The 23,777-nt window shown below is 40.9% G+C and overlaps 1 protein-coding gene across 5 annotated transcripts in view; it reads left to right on the plus strand.

Moving 5' to 3' along the window:
• The window catches only part of LOC126281245 (cysteine--tRNA ligase, cytoplasmic), a 77,015-nt gene that overhangs the window by 39,798 nt on the left and 13,440 nt on the right, over positions 1-23,777 (plus strand). For all 5 annotated transcript variants that reach the window (XM_049980035.1, XM_049980038.1, XM_049980033.1 and 2 more), the window contains exons 6-9: positions 639-880; positions 4,040-4,273; positions 6,697-6,841; positions 11,845-12,062. In XM_049980035.1, coding sequence (XP_049835992.1) covers positions 639-880; positions 4,040-4,273; positions 6,697-6,841; positions 11,845-12,062 — 839 coding nt within the window. The remainder of the gene's footprint in view (positions 1-638; positions 881-4,039; positions 4,274-6,696; positions 6,842-11,844; positions 12,063-23,777) is intronic.

Genomic DNA, 23,777 nt, shown 5'->3' on the forward strand with positions numbered 1-23,777 from the left:
TTATAACTGGTGGTAACGTTGTGACTGGCAGAATGAAATGGGTGGTTCCAGAGATAAAGGACAGAGGAAATCACAAAGTGAACAAACACCCAAAACAAGTCCAGAGCACAGAAAAGTTGTCTCAAGCCTATAAAACAGTCCAGAATGCAATCCAAATCACAAACATAAATAAATGTATTCAATGGTATATAACTAAAGGCTTCAGTCACTAGTAAAGACTGGCTAATAATATCCAGGCTACAGTAACTAGTGGTGCTTGTGAGAGGGGGGGGGGGGGGGGGGGGGGAGCAGTTCCCCCTGATGTGTGTGCCGCAGCTACTGCACATCATGCAGGAGCAAACCGCAGCTGTTGCCAGGAGCCTGAATATCTCTGAGGTGTTCTCACTCTTGATACTCAGGCTAGGTGGGGAATCTGAATCACTGTTGGGTACTAAAATTTGCAGTAGATTACTGCCTGTAGTAGCCATCATAGATTACCTTGCAAAATGTGACATAGAATCCTTGTGGCATATATGATAAACAAAAAATACACACACTAAACTATTGAAAAAAAAACACACATTTCTTCCTGTCTTCCCATGGGGGCAGTATATTAGTGACTTTTTATAAGATTTGTTATGATTACGCTTGTTTTTCAGGTGACCTGTGTATATCAGAAGATCGACTGAAAGAGAAACGTTCTGCAAATGACTTTGCTCTGTGGAAAAAGTCAAAAGCAGGAGAGCCTTGGTGGGACTCGCCATGGGGTCATGGTCGCCCAGGGTGGCATATTGAGTGCTCTGTAATGGCATCTAATATTCTCGGTGAATCAATGGACATTCACACAGGAGGTGTTGACCTACGTTTCCCACACCATGACAATGAACTAGCCCAGGCTGAGGTAAGTACTCGCAAAAGTGCTTACAGGCAGCAATGTGCTATTAATTTTGTGAAAGTGCTGCAGAGAGAATGGTATTCAAAAATTTTTTGATTATTAAACATAATTTAAATAATGCAACATAAACTTGATGTTCATAGTACTTTCATTCATTTTGGTTTTTAGGAAATTCTAAAAATCGTCATTGGCAGAAGCTGAGCTATTGTTGTGTTGAAGGTCAATATCTTTTTGGCATACCTCAGAGTTTGCTAGTTATCAACAGGACACATAACAGTACCTTAAAATGATGATAAATAAAAAAAATGAGAATTTAAAATGTTAGTTAGGAAATAGTAGTTGGCTGGTGTAGATATATATTACTGTAAATAATATATGGAAGAAGGAACCAAAACCATACTATTTGGCTAGTGTGAAAACCATAGAACACAAGGAAGAACTCAAAGTAAATAAGATTATGGCTGGAGATACTCACATTTATTGTCACCAGATTCACCTCATTCAGTTTCCAGAACTGACTGCATACGATTTTGGTGCATCTGTGTTGAGCCTAAATGTGCTATCTGGAACACCTTTGTTAAGAATAACATGAAGCTTGAAAGGATAATCATCTGTGCCAATAATAAAGTGGTAAAATTTGTATATATGCATTTTAAATGTAGTGACAGAGTGGCGAGCATGTGGATCTCAAGAAGAGCTTAGTTTGCTGAATTTATACGATTTACAATGATACACACCATTGCCATACAGCTGTGCAACTCAGTCATTACTGGAGTGCTGACTGTTTTTCATGTTTTCCTGCTGTTGTTAATACAATCATTAAGCTGAATATTGTACCAGACTAGTATGGGACCTCCCAATCAAATTAGCACATAGAGATCCACTTAAAAAGCTTTGCGATTTCAAAGAGAAATAAACTGATGTATCCTATTAGCACTGGGTGTCACATGAAATGCAGGGTGAAATGCTTGGGCTACCTCTTCCAACGCATTGCAAAATGAAACTGCAGATATCTACCAAAGCAAACCTGGTGGCTCTTAGGAAAAACATCCACTTCAAGTATATACAGAGTCAGTTAAAAAAAAAAGAAAGTGTGCCATATTCTTATAGGAGGTAGTACTGATGAAAACTGTAGTAACCACAACCAACAGCGGGAACGCCTTGGGCTGCGGGTCAGAGCCGCCAGGCGGGGAAGCTGCCAGCGGTGGAGCACGCACCACCGGGTAAACACAGGACGAGTCGGACGACAAACCAACGACAACTGACCACAACCAACCACGACTGACTATGAGCGACACAACGAGGAAGAGATAAACAACGGAGGCTTGTGGAAACCACAACACCAAATGCCAAACGTAAATCCACTCGTATCCAGAGCCAGGCAAATGTCAACAACGAGCAACGACCAGAACGCAGTACCGCCGAGATGGAAACGAAATCCAGAGCGAGTACCAGACTGGCTGGACTAGGGCAGAGCGGGTCCCTATATACGAAACCGGAGGGAGTGGCTATTGGCCGCTGTCTGCACGTGGCTTAGCAGTGGCACCCTCGCTGCACGGAATAGCCGCCTCGGAGGCAGAGCCCTCTATGGGCTGACCACGTCCATTTGGTCTGCCGCATGTTCGGCTTCCGCGGCGGAAGGTACTAGAAAAACGTGCTGTAAACACATGCCCAAAAATAAATACTCATTGAAATGTAGGCTATTTTGTGTGTGCTGGGAATAGTCAGTACACTCTGATGAAGGCTGTCTTTGCCATTTTGTTGACAGGCATTGCCAATGGGGGGGGGGGGGGGGGCACATGCGCGTTCTGTGCCTCAAAGACAGAAAGTATGTTTTGTCCAGTTGTTCATACACATTCACTGAGCAGCCAGAATGTTATGACCTCCTACTTAATAGCTTGTAGCTAGTATGTCCACCTCTGGTACATTTAACAGTAGCAACGTATCATCTCATTGAGGCAGTGAGGCCTTGAGGCCTCGATAGGTCACTGGAGGGAGTTGGCATCACATCTGCACACACAAGTCATCTGATTCCTGCTAATTCCTGTAAATTCTGGGGAGGTGGGTGATGAGCTCTGACACCACATTCAGTCACATCCCAGATGCGTTCTGTTGGGTTCAGATCAGGTGACTTACCACTCTATTCCTCAGACCACTCCATCACACCTCTAGCCATGTGACATGGCACATTATCTTGTTGTCAAATGTCACTGCTGTTGGGAAACGTGATTGTCATGAAGAGGTGTATGTGGTCTGCAACCAGTGTACAATACTCCTTGGCAATCATTGTGCCTTGAATGAGCTCGATTGGACCCTTGGATGCCTACAGGAATGTTCCCCAGAACATAATGGAGTTGCCACCAGCTTGTCTCTGTCCCACAGTACAAGTGTCAAGGAGCTGTTCTCTTGGAAGAATTTGGATTCGCACCCACCTATTGGCATAATGAAGAGATTATTGGAATTCATCAGACCATGCCACTGCACTACTGTCAAGTGCTGACGGTCATGTGCCCGTTTCAGTTATAGTTTATGATGATGTGGTCTTAACATCGGCACATGCACTGGTCGCAGCTGCAGAGGCCCATCATTAGGAATGTTGCGTACATTGTGTGTTCACACACACACACACACACACACACACACACACACACTCACACTCACTTGTACTCTGCCCAGCATTAAAGTCTGATGTTAGTTCTGCACAGTCTGTGCAGTTTTACCAGTCTGTCCAGCCTATGATGTGTGATATCTGTATTGAGGGGTGGCTGCCCAAACCCACATCTGGACGTGGTTTCACCTTCATTTTGTCACGCGTTGAAGACACTCACCACAGTATTCCTTGAACACCCAAAAAGTTGTGCAGTTTCCAAAATGTTCATGCCGAGCCTCCATGTCATCACAATCTGCTCTTGGTCAAACTTAGATTGCATGCCGTCCCCATCTACACATGGATAGTATGCTCATAGATATTGCATGCACTGTGTGTGTGTGTGTGTGTGTGTGTAGCTGTCTTTCTTTGTCAGGTGACGCTGATCGCCCAGACACGTGTATATCCATGGTGGGTCAGTGGCCATAATGTGCTGGCTGATCAATGTATGTCTGTACATATATTTGTTTCATAACTTCCATCATTTGTTAATACAACAGTTTCTGTTTGTGTTGTAGGCCTACTATGACAATAGTCACTGGGTCCGATATTTTCTACATTCAGGTCATTTAACGATTGCTGGCTGCAAAATGTCAAAATCTTTGAAGAATTTTGTAACAATACGCGATGCTTTGAAGAAACATTCAGCAAGACAACTGAGATTTGCTTTTCTTCTACATTCATGGAAAGACACATTGGATTACAGTAGTAATACCATGGAAATGGCTGCTCAATATGAGAAGATGCTTAATGTAAGTAAACAATTAATATAATTTAATAGTATCAGGAAAACAATAATATTTTCACTATGGCAGTGAGGAACTTTGTATCTGTGGAGCATCATGGTCTTTCAGCTTGTGTAGTACTAGTAAACCTAACTGTTAAATATCAATTTACAATTTGGTTTTGAGAATCTGAGATTGTAATCTATGTTCTCTGATGAAAGTGTCTTTGTCTCCAATTGTGAAACAGTGCAGAAATAATATTTAATGGCAGGTTTTGCTCAGTGTCTCCCCTCCCTCCCCTCCCTCCCCTCCCTCCACTCCTTCCCCTCCCTCCCCTCCCCCCTCCCTCCCCTCCCCTCCCTCCCTCCCTCTCTCTCCTCCCTCCCCTCCCTCCACTCCCTCCCCTCCCTCCCCTCCCCTCTCTCTCCTCCCTCCCCTCCCTCACCTCCCTCCCCTCCCTCACCTCCCTCACCTCCATCCCCTGCCTCCCTCCCCTGCCTCCCCTCACTCCCTCCCCTCACTCCCTCCCCTCACTCCCCACCCCACCCTCCCCACCCTCCCCTCCCCACCCCACCCTCCCCTCCCTCCCCTGCCTCCCCTCCCTCTTCTCCCTCCCGTCCCTCTCCTCCCTCCCTCCCTCCCTCCCCTCCCTCCACTCACCCACTCACTCACCCACTCACTCACCCACCCACTCACTCACTCACTCACTCACTCACTCCCTGCCTCCCAATTGATGAGAAAGCATTGAAATGAGCATCAAAGTGTGTGTAAACTGTTCGACTAGTAACAGTTCCTGGACCAGCAATAACATCTCTCAGAGAACAGGAGAAAATCACATAATAAAACTGTTGAAATAAACAAGAATGAAAGTAAGAGGGAGTAAGGTGAATGGTGCTATGGTGACAATACGACTCTTAATGTGACCCGAGTGGCAAGACACAGCTGCTTCTCTTATCTCTGCAGGTTTCTTATGGAGCTTCTATATTTTATATAATCATGCAGGCTTGCCTAGACAATTTTGCACTTCTACCAGCCTAGTCATTGCTGTTTTGCCAGTTTGCACATTCTGATGGTATCTATTTATTTTAGACATCTGTGTTCCTTTTCAAATGATTCATTTTTATATGTTCTCCTTTTGAGGTTTAATTTCAGCATCTTCTTTGTTGTCAAAAAATTTCTACTGGGCTTTTTCTTTCACTAAGTTATTTCTCTGCTGATTTCACAATGTCAGTCTTACCAAACTCTCTTATTATTGTTTCTCTTGAGTCTGTCAGTAACTGCCTAATACTCTGATTCAACAATTTCTGATTGTTTTAACATACATAGTGCACCCTTAGTCGTTTCTGCCATTCAGAGTCTACATTAAATTGAGAGAATCCAATGTGGAATAATGATCATTAAATTTGGAGAGACTTGTTTACTATACAGCAGTGTCATGTCTACAACCCATGTCCAGTTGACTCTATAATGCAGTGGCATAGCTACACAAACTGTTTTATCTCTCTAGTTCAGAATGATTATGATTCCACACAGCTCTTGAATGAAATGTAACAACCAGAGTGGGAGGAGTAGTGAAGCTTGGTCACATGAAAAGAATGCACTGCAATATTAAAATTGCTTTTTTTAAAAAGCCTTGCGGTGCATATGTCTTGCTGTACCTAAGTGAAACACTTGCTTTGTGAAGAATGTGTTTCATTGCTCATAAGTGAAACACACGTTTAAAGTCCTTAAAGTTAATTTTGTATCGACCTCTGCCACTGAACTACAACTTCATTTACTCCCTGAACTGTATTAGATGAATGTATGGTTAATACACAGCTCTCTTTGTAATGAACATCATCTTTTAAAATTGCAGCCTTAAAGTAATGCCATAGTTTTTCTCATAACAGGGAGGAGACCTGTTTGTCTTCCCACCAAGAAATAATCATTAGCAGTGGGAGAAGATCAAATTTGGGTCTTCTCTGACCATTCAGTTGCAGAAGTTGGCAAGATTGATGTTGAAAGCTGTAGTTTTGATACTGTATGGGACTGTGCCTCTAATCTGGACGTAGTCTTTCCAGGGCTCCTCCTGGTTGACCTATCCAAGTGCAACTCATTATCCACCCTCACAGCTTCTCTTGTGATAGTACACCTCTTCCATTTTCCACACTTCACAGAAGTCCTCCTGCATACCTCACTAGACTAGCACTCTCGTTAAGAAAAAAAAAAAGAAAAAGAAAAAGGGATGACAACAGAGAAATCAGTAGTCATGACCTAGCAGTCATTCCCAGATTAATAATAATAATTTGGAGTTAAAATGGATGAGATACTAGTAGAATTGAAACAGTGTTGTCATGAGTTTTGCTTAAATAGCTCTATCTCCCATAATGAAAGGCACTGTATTACAAAATTTTGATTCATTCTGGAACCTTAATTTGTATGCACAAAAAAATTATTTTCATTCTCCTCAGGAGTTTTTCCTCACTGTGAAAGATATGAGTCGTTGCACTCTCGCAGAAACAAATTTGGATTCCTTCCAAAAATGGAGAGAGGAAGAGCACTCACTCAGTGAAAGATTCTTGGCAACAAGAGATGGAGTGCATGCTGCTTTGTGTGGTAAGTTTTTAGTTGTTTATGTGTTTGGTTATTTTTCTGTTCATATTTACAGTTAGTGACATATTTTGAGAGGAAATACTTCATTATTGTTTTAGGAACTAAGCTAGTGCTTGTATTATCTAAAATGGAGAATATACAGAACATTTCCAATGTCGCAGCACTCTTTGACATGCAACACATTTGAGCAACATTCAGTTTTGAGAAGTTGGTGGGACTGTAGCAGAAAGAAAACACTGCAATCTACCCAATTACTTGTGGTGAATTTAATATATCTCTGCTACCAGTTTTAGGCCAAATGACGCCTTCAGAAGTTAGCATGCTTTTATTATGAGTAGTAAATGAATGCTGCCCTATGAAGATGAAGATGAGCAGTAAACTAAAACTTGTTATTGATAAATAAATTCTTTCCTTTCATGAAAATTTTGCTGGATGCAGTTTTTCCTCAGTTATAAAAATCTGGTCTTGTCATGTAATTAGTGTTTTAAATTTATTGTTGCTTGCTTTTTCATCTCAACTGACCAAGTAAATGTGATTATGGCCTGTATCTGCATTCTTTTTTGAGCAAGATTTTGTTAATTTTTGTATTGTTTTGTTCTTTTAAGATATAGGCTTGTCCAAAATAATTGGAAGATGCTAGCTAAGGTTGGACAAATCGGGTGTGTGCGCCCTCCTCTCCCCCCCCCCCTTCCCCCTTCTGCCACCCCCCCCCCTCTACACACACACACACACACACACACACACACACACACACACACACACACACACACACACAGAGAGAGAGAGAGAGAGAGAGAGAGAGAGAGGGGGGGGGGGGGGTGATCAGGATAAAGTAGGAAGAGGGAGAATTCACTACAAGAACAGTTCATGAATTTTCATCCACAATCCTTGTTATATGAATCAAACGGATGTGAAAGTGAAGGGTAATGTAGTGAGGAGGAAAAGTTGTGGCCAGGGAGATAGTGAAGGGAAAGGGGCAGGAACAGGTTTACATGGGTTACGGGCAGGTAAAAGCCAAGGGATGCAGGGATGGATAAAGTAAGATGTACGCTTCCCATGTGTGTAATTCAGAGAAGGTGAATTTTTGTGGAAAGGGGTCAGCAGTGTTCTGGAATTTCGGATTTCTGAAGCAGCCATTTCAGGTGTGCTCAGTGACATGTTATGTCACTAGATGTTCAACTTCATTCATTCTAATGGACAGCTGTCAGTGGTAGTCCAAATAAAAGGTTGTGCAGAAGTTGCAACATAATTGATTTGATACAGGTGTTTTCACAGGTGGCCTTGTTTCTCGTGGAATTCAAATATAATGTGCTGGGTAGGTGAACGGTACAGTTCATGTACCTGGGTTTTTCACATGAATATAATCCATGTGACTAGAGGTTGGAAGTACCTTGATAGTTTGTGGGTTTCATGACTGGCAGAACTCCCCTTTTGAAGTGGTGGGGAGAATTCTGTCTTCCTCCAACCCTGTTCCTGTCATCCATTCTGTGCTGCATACTACCAGCCCTTTCTGCGTCAGGGTGGTGTCTCTCTGGTGCCATGTTACTGTCCTGTCCTCTTCCATTTCTGTTCCCCAACTTTCTTCTCCTTACTGTGCCCCTCCCATTTTCATTGCCCCTCTTCCTTATTCATCTCACCTACTCCACTAAATGCAACCCCTCATCGTAGTCTGACTAGTCTGGTTGTAGTTCCATGAAAGTGTAGCTGTGCTTGCTTTTTTACATTTCTACCACACAATGCTTTTGCTATGTTGTGAGTGATTATCTTTTTAGTCTTTGCTTTGTTTGTAGGTGAGGTATCTTTATTGTTGTTGTTGTTGTAGTTGTCTTCAGTCCTGAGACTGGTTTGATGCAGCTCTCCATGCTACTCTATCCTGTGCAAGCCGCTTCATCTCCCAGTACCTACTGCAACCTACATCCTTCTGAACCTGCTTAGTGTATTCATCTCTTGGTCTCCCTCTACGATTTTTACCCTCCACGCTGCCCTCCAATGCTAAATTTGTGATCCCTTGATGCCTCAGAACATGTCCTACCAACCGATCCCTTCTTCTGGTCAAGTTGTGCCACAAACTTCTCTTCTCCCCAATCCTATTCAATACCTCCTCATTAGTTATGTGATCTACCCATCTAATCTTCAGCATACTTCTGTAGCACCACATTTCGAAAGCTTCTATTCTCTTCTTGACAGAACTAGTTATCGTCCATGTTTCACTTCCATACATGGCTACACTCCAAACAAATACTTTCAGAAACGACTTCCTGATACATAAATCTATATTCGATGTTAACAAATTTCTCTTCTTCAGAAACACTTTCCTTGCCATTGCCAGTCTACATTTTATATCCTCTCTACTTCGACCATCATCAGTTATTTTACTTCCCAAATAGCACAACTCCTTTACTACTTTAAGTGTCTCATTTCCTAATCTAATTCCCTCAGCATCACCCGATTTAATTCGACTACATTCCATTATCGTCGTTTTGTTTTTGTTGATGTTCATCTTGTATCCTCCTTTCAAGACACTGTACATCCCGTTCAACTGCTCTTCCAAGTCCTTTGCCGTCTGTGACAGAATTACAATGTCATCGGCGAACCTCAAAGTTTTTATTTCTTCTCCATGAATTCTAACACCTACTCCAAATTTTTCTTTTGTTTCCTTTACTGCTTGCTCAATATACAGATTGAATAACATCGGGGAGAGGCTACAACCCTGTCTGTTCCCAACACTGCTTCCCTTTCGTGCCCATCGACTCTTATAACTGCCATCTGGTTTCTGTACAAATTGTAAATAGCCTTTCGCTCCCTGTATTTTACCCCTGCCACCTTCAGAATTTGAAAGAGAGTATTCCAGTCAACATTGTCAAAAGCTTTCTCTAAGTATACAAATATTAGAAACGTAGGTTTGCCTTTTGTTAATATTTCTTCTAAGATAAGTCATAAGGTCAGTATTACCTCACGTGTTGCAACATTTCTACGGAATCCAAACTGATCCTCCCCGAGGTCCGCATCTACCAGTTTTTCCATTCGTCTGTAAAGAATTCGCGTAAGTATTTTGCAGCTGTGACTTATTAAACTGATAGTTCGGTAATTTTCACATCTGTGAGCAGCTGCCTTCTTTGGGATTGGAATTATTCTATTCTTCTTGAAGTCTGAGGGTATTTCACCTGTCTCATACATCTTGCTCACCAGCAGGTAGAGTTTTGTCATGACTGGCTCTCCCAAGGCCGTCAGTAGTTCTAATGGAATGTTGTCTACTCCGGGGGCCTTGTTTCGACTCAGGTCTTTCAGTGCTCTGTCAAACTCTTCATGCAGTATCGTACCTCCCATTTCGTCTTCATCTACATCCTCTTCCATTTCCATTATATTGTCCTCAATACATCGCCCTTGTATAAACCTTCTATATACTCCTTCCACCTTTCCGCTTTCCCTTCTTTGCTTAGAACTGGGTTGCCATCTGAGCTCTTGATATTCATACACGTGGTTCTCTTCTCTCCAAAGGTCTCTTTAATTTTCCTGTAGGCAGTATCTATCTTACCCCCTAGTGAGGTAAGCCTCTACATCCTTACATTTGTCCTCTAGCCATCTTTGCTTAGCCATTTTGCACTTCCCGTCGATCTCATTTTTGAGATGTTTGTATTCCTTTTTGCCTGCTTCACTTACTGCCTATTTGTTTTTTCTCCTTTCATCAATTAAATTCAGTATCTCTTCTGTCACTCAAGGATTTCTACTAGCCCTCGTCGTTTTACCTACTTTATCCTCTGCTGCCTTCACTACTTCATCCCTCAGTGCTACCCATTCTTCTTCTACTGTGTTTCTTTCCCCCATTGCTGTCAATTGTTCCCTTATGCTCTCCTGGAAACTCTGTACAACCTCCGGTTCTTTCAGGTTATCCAGATCCCATGTCCTTAAGTTCCCACCTTTTTGCAGTTTCTTCAGTTTTAGTCTACAGTTCATAACCAGTAGATTGTGGTCAGAGTCCACATCTGCCCCTGGAAATGTCTTGAAATTTAAAACCTGGTTCCTAAATCTCTGTCTTACCATTATATAATCTATCTGATACCTTTCAGTGTCTCCAGGGTGCTTCCATGTATACTACCTTCTTTCATGCTTCTTAAACCAAGCTTTAGCTACGATTAAGTTATGCTCTGCGCAAAATTCTACCAGGTGGCTTCCTCTTAGCCCCAATCCATATTCACCTACTATGTTTGCTTTTCTCCCTTTTCCTACTCTTGAATTCCAGTCACCAATGACTATTAAATTTTCGTCTCCCTTCACTACCTGAATAATTTCTTTTATCTCATCATACATTTCATCAATTTCTTCATCATCTGCAGAGCTAGTTGGCATGTAAACTTGTACTACTGTAGTAGGCATGGGCTTTGTGTCTATCTTGGTCACAATAATGCGTTCACTATGCTGTTTGTAGTAGCTTACCCGCACTCCTATTTTTTTATTCGTTATTAAACCTACTCCCGCATTACCCCTATTTGATTTTGTATTTATAACCCTGTATTCACCTGACCAAAAGTCTTGTTCCTCCTGCCACCGAACTTCACTAAGAAGAAAGAAACCCAGGTAGCCAGTGGTGGTCAAAACGGCAAAGTTCTATGCAATTGGAGGTGACATGAAGCGAGTATTATAGCTTGTGCTACACAAAACACCAGATCAGTATTGGGTAGCCACTGAACAAAACTGCATACATACTTCACTTCATTTACTCAGGCTTTAGCATTGTTTCTATGTCCGATGAAAGACTTGGTGCAGTAGCTAAGTAACATGCAGTAGTATGTTTTTGAATGTTCCTGTATAGTGCACAGTGGGTTCTCTGTGTGATGAGTGACAATCTATTGTAATGCATACTTTGGTTATTGACTGTTGTTTGACTGTATGAAAACTTATTTATTCTTTATAAAAGTATGATCATGTCTTGCCCAACTTTACTCTATTTCTGCAAATGAAATAAAGACATTATTGTATCACAATACTTTTTCTGTTTGGTTTGCCAGACAATATAGACACACGAACAGCACTGGATCACATCCGAGAACTTGTAGCTGTATGTAATGTCTATCAACGAAATTGCCGTTCTGTGGGACGTGAGAGTAATTGTGTTCTGTTATGGGATATTGCAAGCTACATTACAAAACTGATGAAAATTTTTGGTACCATCCCAGATGATGCCTCCTTAGGTTTTCCAGCATCTTCTGTTTCATCAAGCCAGAATGTAAGTTCATCAAAGTTAATTAAATGTATAAATTTATATGTGTAATCATGTGAGAATATGAGATATTTTATAATTAATAACCTCAACAATTTATTTCTTGAATTTCTGTTATGATGCTGAATGAAGTTAATGTAACTAAATGTATGAGTAATATTTATACCAGAGAAGGTGTTGGACACCAAAAACAGGAAACAGTTGGAGTAGGGTTGTTTAAAAATATTTTGGAATGCTCTAATATTATGTTATCAACATAAAAGATGGAAAGTAGGAGAAAGATAGGAAGTGACACACATACAGATGTCAAATGAATGGAAAAGCCTGGAGAGAGAGAGAGAGAGAGAGAGAGAGAGAGAGAGAGAGACCAGGTACATGAACTAATTTGGAAGTGACAATGGAACAACAATTAATACTGATATTTCAGATAGTTCATCATTCATCACGATGGCCTGCTGGTTATGGAGAACAAGAGATAATCTTAGTTTTCCTTTACATTCTTCATTCATCACGATGGCCTGCTGGTTATGGAGAACAAGAGATAATCTTAGTTTTCCATTACATTCTTCATATCTCTCTCTAAGGCAGTTGTATCTTGTTGTTGTATTGCTTTTTCTCCCCCTCCCCCCTGGAATTCAGTTCTTCCCACAATTCAACATACGGTTCGAATTTTAAGTTTTTACAAATGTCTACCCAATGATGCTGTCGGGATGTGACATTACTATTGTTTCAAAATTTGTCACTTCATTATTGTTAAAATAATGACAGCTGAGAAATTTGCCAAATAGTTTGTCTACTCCAAACTTTTAAAGAACAGTGTTGTGGAAAAACAAAAATTTCATGTGAAGGAATTAACTGCATGACACTTCATGATTTTTTTTGTAAAGGACTGACAAGGGAATGAGCCAACAAGACCTGTTGAAACTTACCCTGAAATTTCTTATACAGGAAGAAGATAATGAAAGAAATGCACTGCCAAAATTTTAGCTGCTAAAAGGAATTGTCTGGGGTTCATAGATAGCAATTTCAAGCACCTAAAGTTTGTTTTACTGTGTAGCGAATGGAAGCGAACACGTGCAAATGAGCATTTGCAGAAAATTCACTACCATTCACTTGTATATAGGTAGAATTGTTTATACTAGAGGGAACAGAAGAGACTGTGAGGTAGCAAATATTGCCTATGAATGCTGTATTATTAGTTTTTAGTTTTTGGAGCTAACATTCAGCATACAAGATACAACTTTTATCTTGTTAGAGCCACAATGTGAAACTTTGCTATTCAGTGACGATTATTTTGCTTGGGAAGCACACTGTTCTTGACAGAGTATGCAAAATGGTGCAGAGAAGGAAGAATTGAAGTGTCTCAATGTGTGTGGAAGTGTGATGTGTGGAGATTGTACACTTTACATGGAATTGCATCTCCGTCTCTCCTTAGCACTGCTCCAAAATTATCCTTGTATGTCTGCTGCCATTTTTCCCTGTCTTCTCATTACCATTGAGGGGAGATTTATGAGCAGAACACTAATTACCAACATCGAGCATCATCTCAAGAGGTGACACAGCCAGCATTTCCACTATGCATGTAAGATCTAATGGTCAAATTGTTTTTGTGTTTTTTCTAAAACAAAAGTTCACAGCTCATGGTCTTGTGGTAGCGTTCTCGCTTCTCGAGTATGGGGTCCTGGGTTCGATTCCCAGTGGGGTCAGGGATTTTCACCTGCCCCCAAATGACTGGGTGTTGTTGTGTTGTCTTCATTATCATCATTCATCCCCATTACAGTCGGAGGAAGGCAATGGTAAACCACCTCCATTAGGACCTTGCCTAGTATGGCGGTGCAGGTCTCCCGCGTCGTTCCCCTACGCTATATCGAGAAGCATGGTACTTAATTTCCGTTTTCCTAAAACAAAAATAGTCTAGTGGCAAAGTCCACTTTATGATCCAGAGAGCGCGGGACCAATTCATGTTCAGACCACAACTTTTTCACTGTGATTTTTAACCGAGCATTCACTTGTCACAGTTGTTGGAGTGGCCACAATTGACATGTAGTTTGGATTCCGTGGTAAACTGCTGGCCTCCATTTTCTGATTAGGTGACTGGGGAAGGTTAGGGACACGTAAGCAGCTGCTGTAGCATCCAGTTGAAAGACCTGCAAGAGGCCTACTGGGTACACCAGACAGAATTCTCGTTTGCTCATGCTTGTTAGCTTGTTTGTTCTGGTGAAAACATGCCGTAAACTATACAAACATTTTTTTGAATAACTTTATATCAACAGTTCAGTTCCTGCACATGTAATTCTGATAAAAGTGGGTAGCAGAGAAAATAAAATCATGGCAGTGTTTGATGTAACGGTCCACTTCCATCAATGAGGACTTGTAATTTGTTGAAGTGAAATGTGTCTTGCAGTACTACATTTTATAAAAATTCCTGTTGGCCATTCCTTATAATAACATTTGAATGTTATACATTTGATTATCAGTGAAACAGTTCTTTGTTAATTCCCTGTAGTCATCACAAATATGCAAAGTGTCTACTCAATGACAAAAACAAACATTTTTTTGCACCAGGCACCTCGGACAAAGGAAAAATTGATGCAGTCAGGCACTTCACAGTAGCCATTGGTTTTCCTTAGACAGAACTGGAATGGAGTCAGAAATGGTCCTGGCCATTGTTCTGCATATTGTGCTGCGTACCAGTCATACTTGATCAAATTCGTGAAGCTTGGTGAAGAACACTAGTGATGTGCAAATGAATGGTGCATAAGAATACTATTCCGCTGATAACCTGAAATGAGGGAAAGGTATCGGAAATTATGTTGTTTGATAATTTCCTGAAAAATGCTTTCTAATGTCGAAAAAAATTCTTTATCAGAGGTTGAATCTCGCTAGTAGTTACAGGCAGAATCCACATAACATCTACAGATTTCTCATCAGCCTCCTTAGAATGAGAGGCGTTGTTATGTCCAGATCATGAATCCAACGAAAGCGATGAATTAGTTTCTGCAGCTGGTAGGAATATGTTTTGAATGAACTGCTGAAAATTATTGTTTCCCATTTTTCCAGATTTTGATATGTCGATTACAAGATTTTTCCAACTAAACACTTCATTTTTTTTTTATTTTTGGTCCTAATTTGCCTTGTAGTTCTTGAAGACAGATGCATAGCTACAGAAACAGTAAACCACTCAAACTTATCACTGGCATGATCATACATGAATGTGTCATTGCATTCATTGATTGGGCAACCGACTCGTCTTTTTTTCACCCTGAAATGATAAAGTGTGGTGTGCATGCAGTTCTTTTACAAAACCTGTCTGATCAGCTTTATAATCAGCAGTTGTGGGGATTAGAGCAACTTTCGTCTTTACATCAGCTATGAATTCCTCTATAGCATTGTCTGCCACTGACAGCTGCTCTATACATTTACATGATGTAAACTGGGTAATTTTGCTACTTCCGATTCTGTATGATTTCTTGAACCTGTGTAGCCAGGTTGACGAAGACTGGAAATTAGCAATGTTCATTTCAGATTCAATTCGGAGGGCCCAGTCTGGTAGATATCCATCAATAATGGTGCATAGCTTCTTATGAGTAGTTCTAAATCTTTCAAATGGTTTTTCATTCAGATGGTTTCGGGTGTCTGTTTGGCACATATTTCTTACTTTATGTAATTCATTCTTCCATTTGTACAGTTTACGCTCTGATTTTACAAAACAAAAATGCCTCTGCACACTGCGTAACTTAGTGTTTTTTTCCCTCCTTTGTTTAAGTCTGCACCTCGTGGTCTCATGGTCGCATTCTCACACGGTGTCCTGGGTTCGATTGCTGGCAGGGTCAGGGATTTTCACCTGCCTCGAGATGACTGGGTGTTTGTGTTGTCCTCGTCATTCCATCATCATTCCTGAAAGTGGTGAGATTGGCCTGAGCAAAGGTTGGGAATTTGTACAGGCACTGAAAACCGCACTGTTGAGCATCCCACAAACCAGACATCATCATCATCATCATCATCCTTTATTTAACCAATATTTCACTGTTTTTTCTTTATCGCTGAAAGTACAAAAAAAAGGCTTGGAATGTGTATTTTTCAGAACTGTTACTGGCACTACTGACATCGTCCAAACCACAACTCGTGGAATCGTCACAGTTATTTCTTATTTCTTCTAATGTATCCACAATTTCAAACAATGTCGATATCATTTGAATGAATGAATGACACATGTACGTCCTTAGAAGAAGTAGGTGATTTTGGCTGGAAACCACATTCTTCATACTTCATCATTGCTAAACTGAGAACGTTAATTGGATTCCACATTACTGTGAAACAGGAAGGGGAAAAAAAGCTACAATTGGCAGGCATGCCATATGAAAGCACAATAAATATTAATTCAACTTTATCTGTGTTGTCAGAACTTACCAATACTGCAGAAAGAAACTGATGATTTGTAATAGATGTTACTTGAGTGGCTGATTCGAGAGTGTAGTAAGTGTGTACTGTAGTGTCATAGAAGCTTATCAACAAACGATAACTTGAAACATTCTTTACAAATTACGATCAGGTTATGTCATGTTTCCTATTTACAAGCGTATCACCGACCTCTGTGTGTGTGTGTGTGTGTGTGTGTGTGTGTGTGTGTGTGTGTGTGTGTGTGTGTGTGTGTGTGTGTGTGTGTGTGCGCGCGCGCCTAATTGCACATGCGCAGTAGCTACAGCGCCAGTAGGAGTGTACATTTATACTGCTGTTTGGTGTGCTATGAATTTGGGAATTTTTTTTAATACTTGCAGTGCATCTTAGCAGCTAAAATTTTGGTAGTGCATTTCTTTCGTTGACTTCTTCCTGTGTAAAAAATTTCGGGGCAGGTTTTGACATATCTTATTGGACCATTCACTTGAGTCAACAATGCCTTGATTGGAGCATTCAACTCTTGGTACTCGGTCACCTTCAGAAAAGACTGTTTTCAGAAAAGACTGTTTACAATTACTTTGTAGAATTTCAGTTGGATCCCACTATCATCAGTAATGAATTTAGTGAATGTCTACCAAAATTGGTTAAAAAATATCGTTTCTTTGTGCAGTGTGATTGAAGAGGGCCCATGAGTGACTTATCTATATCTACATCTACACTCTGCAAACCTTCAGGAGGTGCATGACAGATGGTACATCCCATTTTACCAGTTATTAAGGTTTCTTTCGATTCCATTCATGCATAGAGTGAAGAAAGAATGATTGAATGCCTCTGTATGAACAGTACTTATTTAAATCTTCTCCTCATGATCTTTATAAGAGCTTTACATAGGAGGTTGTAGTATATTACTATACTCATCATTTGAAGCTGATTCTTGAAACTGTGTTAACAGACTTTCGTGGTATAGCTTACATCTATCATCAAGATTCTTCCAGTTCAGTTCCTTCAGTCCCTCTGTAACACACTCCCACGGATCAAACAAACCTTTGACCATGTGTGCTGCTCTTCTCTGTATGTGTTTTGTATCCCCTGTTAGCCTTATTTCCTACAGGTCCCACACACTTCAGTAATATTCTAGAACTGGTGCACAAATGATTTGTAAGCAATCCCCTCTGTAGACTGACTGCTCTTCTACAGTATTCTATCAATAAACCGAGGTCTACCAACTGCTTTACTGACAACTGAGGGTATGTGATTATTCCATTCCATATCCCTATAAAGTGCTACCCTCCAGGTATTTGTATGAGTTGGCCGATTTCAGCAGTGACTCATTGATATTATAGCCATAGGATACTATGTTTTTTTTTCTTTTTGTGAAGTGCACAATTTTACATTTCTGTACATTTTAAGCAATTTGCCACCACTTTGAAATCTTATAAAGATCTGACTGAATATTTATGCAGCTTGTTTCAGACACTACATCATCATCTATAAAGAGCCTCATTATACTATTAATATTGTCTGCAAGGTCATTAATGTACAACAAAACCAGTAAGGGTCCCAATACACTTCCCTGGAGTACAGATGAAGTTACTTCTCCTCTGATGATGACTATCAATCAAAGATAACATGGTGTGTCCTCCCTACCTAAAAAGTCTTCCATCCAGTCAAAAATTTCACTTAATACCCCATCTGGTTGAACTTTTGGCAATAAGTGTAAATGTGGTACTCAGTCAAATGCCTTTCGGAAACTAAGAAATACTGCCTTGATCCAAAGCTTTCAGTATGTCTTGTGAGAAGAGGGTGGGTTGGGTTTCAGAGGATCAACGTTTTCAGAGTTTGTGCTGTTCGGCATTGAGGAGGTCATTCTGTTCGATTTAGCTCATTGTGTTTGAGCTCAGAATATGTTTTAAGATTCTACAACAAATCAATGTCAAAGATATGGGGTGATAGTTTCGTGGATCACTTCTACTACCCTACTTTTGTAGACAGGTATGACCTGTGCCTTTTTTTTCCAAAAACTGGACATGGTCTTTTGTTCAATGGATCTATGATACACTATAATTAGAAGGTTTAACTCAGTTGCAAATTCAGTTTAGAATGTGACAGGGATTCCATCAGACCCTAGAGCTATGTTCAATTTGAATTATTTCAGCTGTTTTTCAACACCGATGACACTAATACTTATTTCATTCATCATTTCAGTGAAGATTAAATTGGGGCAATTCTCCTGGGTTTTCCTTTGTAAAAGGAACATTTGAATTTCTTTGGGTTCTGTGAAATATCGTATGACAGTATTCTCCTACAGTAGTCATTTAAGGCATCACACATTGTTCTTTTGACAACCAAACCTGTTTCATTCAGCATCTTTCTATCTATAGCCATGCTTTTTATTTTATATCTATTATCCAGTAATCTCTTTTTCTTAAGAAATATCTTTACTGTGACTGTATACCTTTAAGGTTTCCTCCCATCAAGAACTGTGCTATTGGGTAAATACACTGAAGAGCCATAGAAATTGGTACACCTGCCTAATATCGTATAGGGTCCCCGTGAGCATGCAGAAGTGCCACAACATGATGTGGCATGGACTTGACCGATGTCTGAAGTAGTGCTGGGGAGAATTGACACCATGAATCCTGCAGGGCAGGCCATAAACCTGGAAGAGTACGAGGAGAAGGAGATCTCTCTTGAACAGCACATTGGAAGACCTCCCAGATATGCTCAATAATGTTAATGTCTGGGGAGTTTGGTGGCCAGCAGAAGTGTTTAAACTTAGAAGAATGTTCCTGGAGCCACCACATAGCAATTCTGGACACGTGGGTTGTTGCACTCAGTGCCTTCTGGAATTTGCCCAAGTTCTTCAGAATGCGCAACAGTCATGAATGGATGCAGGTGATTAGATAGGATGCTTACATCTGTGTCACCTGTCAGTTGTATCTAGACATACCGGGGGTTCCATATTACTCCAGCAGCACATGCCCCACATCATTACAGAGCCTCCACCAGCTTGAAAAGTCCCCTGCTGACCTGCAGCGTCCGTGGATTAATGTTGTTGTCTCCATATAAATACACATCCATCCATTCAATATTATTTGAAACATCCCAACCAGGTAACATGTTTCCAGTCATTAGCGGTCAGTGTTGATGGGCCTATGTGAGGCGTAAAGCTTTGTATCATGCAGTCATCAGTGGTACATTAGTGGGCTTACGGCTCTGAAAGCCCATATTGATGATGTTTCGCTGAATGGTTCACGCGCTGACACTTCTTGCTGGCCCAGCATTGAAATCTGCAGCAACTTGCGGAAGGGTTGCACCTCTGTCGCATGGAATGATTCTCATCATTTCTCATTAGTCCTGTTCTTGCAGGATCTTTCTCTGGTCACAGTGATGTTGAAGATTTGATGTTTTACCAGATTTCAGATATTCACGGTACACTCGTGGAATGGTCGTACAGGAAAGTCCCCACTTCATCACTACCTCGGAGACGCTGTGTCCCATCGCTCGTGTGCTGACTATAACACCGTGTTCAGACTCACTTAAATCTTGATAACCTGCCCATTTTAGTAGCAGTAACTAAACTAACAACTGAGCCATACACTTATTGTCTTGTATAGGTGCTGCCGACTGCAGTGCCATATTCTGCCTGTTTACATGTCTCTGTATTTGAATATGCATGCCTATACCGGTTTCCTTGGCACTTCAGGGTGTCCATCCAGTGCATAGTCAACTATTCTTTTAAACTTGAGCCATAGTTCCTCTACATTCTCCTGCCCTGTGATGAAAGTTTAAAGTTCCTCATTGAGACTGAGTAGATGCCGTGTTTCTTGACTTCCGCAAGGCATTTGATACAGTTCCCCACAGTCATTTAATGAACAAAGTAAGAGCATATGGACTATCAGACCAACTGCGTGATTGGATTGCAGAGTTCCTAGATAACATAACGCAGCATGTCATTCTCAATGGAGAGAAGTCTTCTGAAGTAAGAGTGATTTCAGATGTACCACAGGGAGTGTCGTAGGACTGTTGCTATTCACAATATACATAAATGACCTTGTGGATAACATCGAAAGTTCACTGAGGCTTTTTGCAGATGATGCTGTAGTATATTGAGAGGTTGTAACAATGGAAAATTGTACTGAAATGCAGGAGGATCTGCAACAAATTGATGCATGTTGCAGGGAATGGCAATTGAATCTCAGTGTAGACAAGTGTAATGTGCTGCGAATACATAGGAAGAAAGATCCTTTATCATAGCTGGTCAGCAACTGGAAGCAGTTAATTCCATAAATTATCTGGGAGTAGGCATTAGTGATTTAAAATGGAATGGTCATATAAAGTTGATCGTCAGTAAAGCAGATGTCAGACTGAGATTCATTGGAAGAATCCTAAGGAACTGCAATCTGAAAACAAAGGAAGTAGGTTACAGTACACTTGTTCGCCCACTGCTTGAATATTGCTCACCAGTGTGGGATCCATACTTGATAGGGTTGATAGAAGAAATAGAGAAGATCCAACTGAGAGCAGTGCGCTTCATTTCAGGATCATTTAGTAATCGTGAAAGCGTTACAGAGATAATAGATAAACTCCAGTGGAAGACTCTGCAGGAGAGACGTTCAGTAGCTCGGTACGGGCTTTTATTGAAGTTTCGAGAACATACCTTCACTGAGGAGTCAAGCAGTATATTGCTCCCTCCTATGTGTATCTAGCGAAGAGACCATGAGGATAAAATCAGAGAGATTAGAGCCCACACAGAGGCATACCAACAGTCTTTCTTTCCACGAACAATACGAGACTGGAATAGAAGCGACAACTGGTAGAGGTACTCAAAGTACCCTCTGCCACAAACCGTCGGGTGGGTTGTGGAGTGTGGATGTAGATGTAGATGTAGAGATATGACACTACTGATTTCTTAACTAGTTTACTGAACATCTCTCTTTCTTTCTGCTTGGTTTAGTTTTCCTTTGTACTTTGGTAATCATTGTTTGCCACAACTGCATCATGGTCACTTACACCGATTTCGATGTGGACATCCTCGGAGAAGCCAGATCTATTTGTTGCCATTAGATCAAATATGTTTCCAACATGAGTGCAGTTTCTATCTGATCTTGGTAGGTTTTCGGAAAGGCATTTAGTAATTTTTTGCAGTATGTCTTACCACATCTGTCACTAACAAAACAGTAATTTTCCCAGTTAATTGTGGGATGATTAAACTCCTTACCAATTAGTACAGTATAACTGGGGAGCTTGTGTACAAGTGAACTGAGCTTTACTCTAAAGTCTTTAGTTACTTCAGGAGAGGAGTCTGGTGGATGATAGAAGGATCCAGTTATCATTTTATGCCCTCCCCTGATAGTGAGTTTTGCCCAAACAATCTCAAATGCAGCTTCAATTTCTATCTTGGTGGGTTCTCCACAGTTTGACTTAAGTTCAAAAACAGTCTAATGTCAATTGGTGTAAAAAGAAAAAAAAGAAAAGAAAAAAACTCAGCAAATTTGACTTAGGAAACTCAAAACTAGTATACAACATGGTAACAGGAGACAAAATGTGGATATAATCATATCAGCAGTAAACAGTAACTTCCAGTTGTTTGGTTGTTACATTATGAACCAAACCAGTAAAAACAGTTAGTTTGTGAAGCACATACAGAAAAATGATCTCTGGGTTCTTTGCTTACTCTGTATATGTCATGGCCATTACCTTACTGGATCAAATAAAAGTTAATGCAGAATAACAACAAAAACAATCAACTGTTGACAAAATTATTTAATTGAATAGATAAAAAATTATTTAATTGGATAGATAAAAAATCTACCCATCAATTGGTGGGTGAACACATATGTAAGATGGTTGTAATTGGCAAGGTTTTGGAGCCAGTGGCTCCTTCTTCTGGTAGAAAGGGTGAAGGGGAAGGAAGAAGGGTGGAGGAAAAGGATTGGAGAGGCCTGGGGAAAGGGGTAGATTTCGGAAAAATCACACTGGGGGTCAGGGGAGACTTACTGTACACGAAGAGAAGGAAAAACTGATTTTTGGGGACTGCATTGTACAGGATTTGAAAACCTGAGAACTTAAAGATGGAAGGCAGGGTAATATGCTAACAGAGATTATTGCTTAAACATCATGTGCGAGTTAATAAGAGTGAAAAGCTAAGTGCATTTTTGTACATAACAGAGGTGCAAGGGTAGGACGGTGTAAAACAGACTGGAAAGACAATGAAACATGTAGAAAACGAAAATATAGTGAAACAAGTAGTAGTTACAGTGAAGAAATGCTGAGACGGAAAAAATTAACGTAAATTAAGGCCAGGTGGGAGGCAAGATCCAAGGACATGCTGCAGTGCTAATTTTCACCTGTGAAGTTATGGGGAACCGATGTCTGGGTGAAGAATCCATATAGTGCATGTTGTGAAACAGGTACCTAGGTCATGAATGCCACGTTACAGAGCATGTACTGCAACAGGATGTTGCGAGTTGCCAGTATATACTCTCTGTCTATGCCCAGTCATTCTAATTGATAATTTTGTAGTAGTCAGGTCAATTTAGGTGGCCAAACAGTGTTTACATAATAGCTGGTCTATGACGTGTCATTTCGCAAGTGGCTCTCCCTTTGATAGAGCTGTTATAGGGGATGGTAGGAGGGTGCATAGGGCAAGTCTTGCAGCGGGGATGGTCATAGGGATAGGAGTGAAAAAAATAAAATGTTGTGTGACGAGGGCCTCCAGTCGGGTAGACCGTTCGCCTGGTGCAAGTCTTTCGATTTGACGCCACTTCGGCGACTTGCACGTCGATGGGGATGAATTGATGATGATTAGGACAACACAACTCCCAATCCCTGAGTGGAGAAAATCTCCGACCCAGCCGGAATCGAACCCGGGCCCTTTGGATTGACAGTCTGTGCGCTGACCACTCAGCTACCGGGGCGGACGGCATAGGAGTCATAGGGTAGGAAGATGGGTGCAGAAGGAGCATAGGGTCTGGCAAGAATATTGCAGAGATTAGGAGGGCGACTGAAAGCTATTTTAGGTGTGATGGGTAAAATTTCAGACAGACGGGATCTCGTTTTAGGGCATGATTTTAGGAAGCCACGGCCCTATCAGAGTTGCTGATTAACACATTCCACACCTGAATAATACTGAGTCATCAATGGTGTGCTCGGAATCTGTTTTGTGGATGGATCAGCAGTACCAGGATTTCATGTGATGGTCCAGGAAATCTGCTTTTTAATTAGGCTGGTAGGATATTTAAGTGCAGTGTAGGCTGAAGTGAGAATGGTGGTGTATTGCTGTAAAGAGTCTGCATCAAAACAAATACGATTGCTTCTGAT

This window comes from Schistocerca gregaria, chromosome 7 (genome assembly GCF_023897955.1).
Source record: "Schistocerca gregaria isolate iqSchGreg1 chromosome 7, iqSchGreg1.2, whole genome shotgun sequence".
Classification (NCBI taxonomy): Eukaryota; Metazoa; Arthropoda; class Insecta; order Orthoptera; family Acrididae; genus Schistocerca; species Schistocerca gregaria.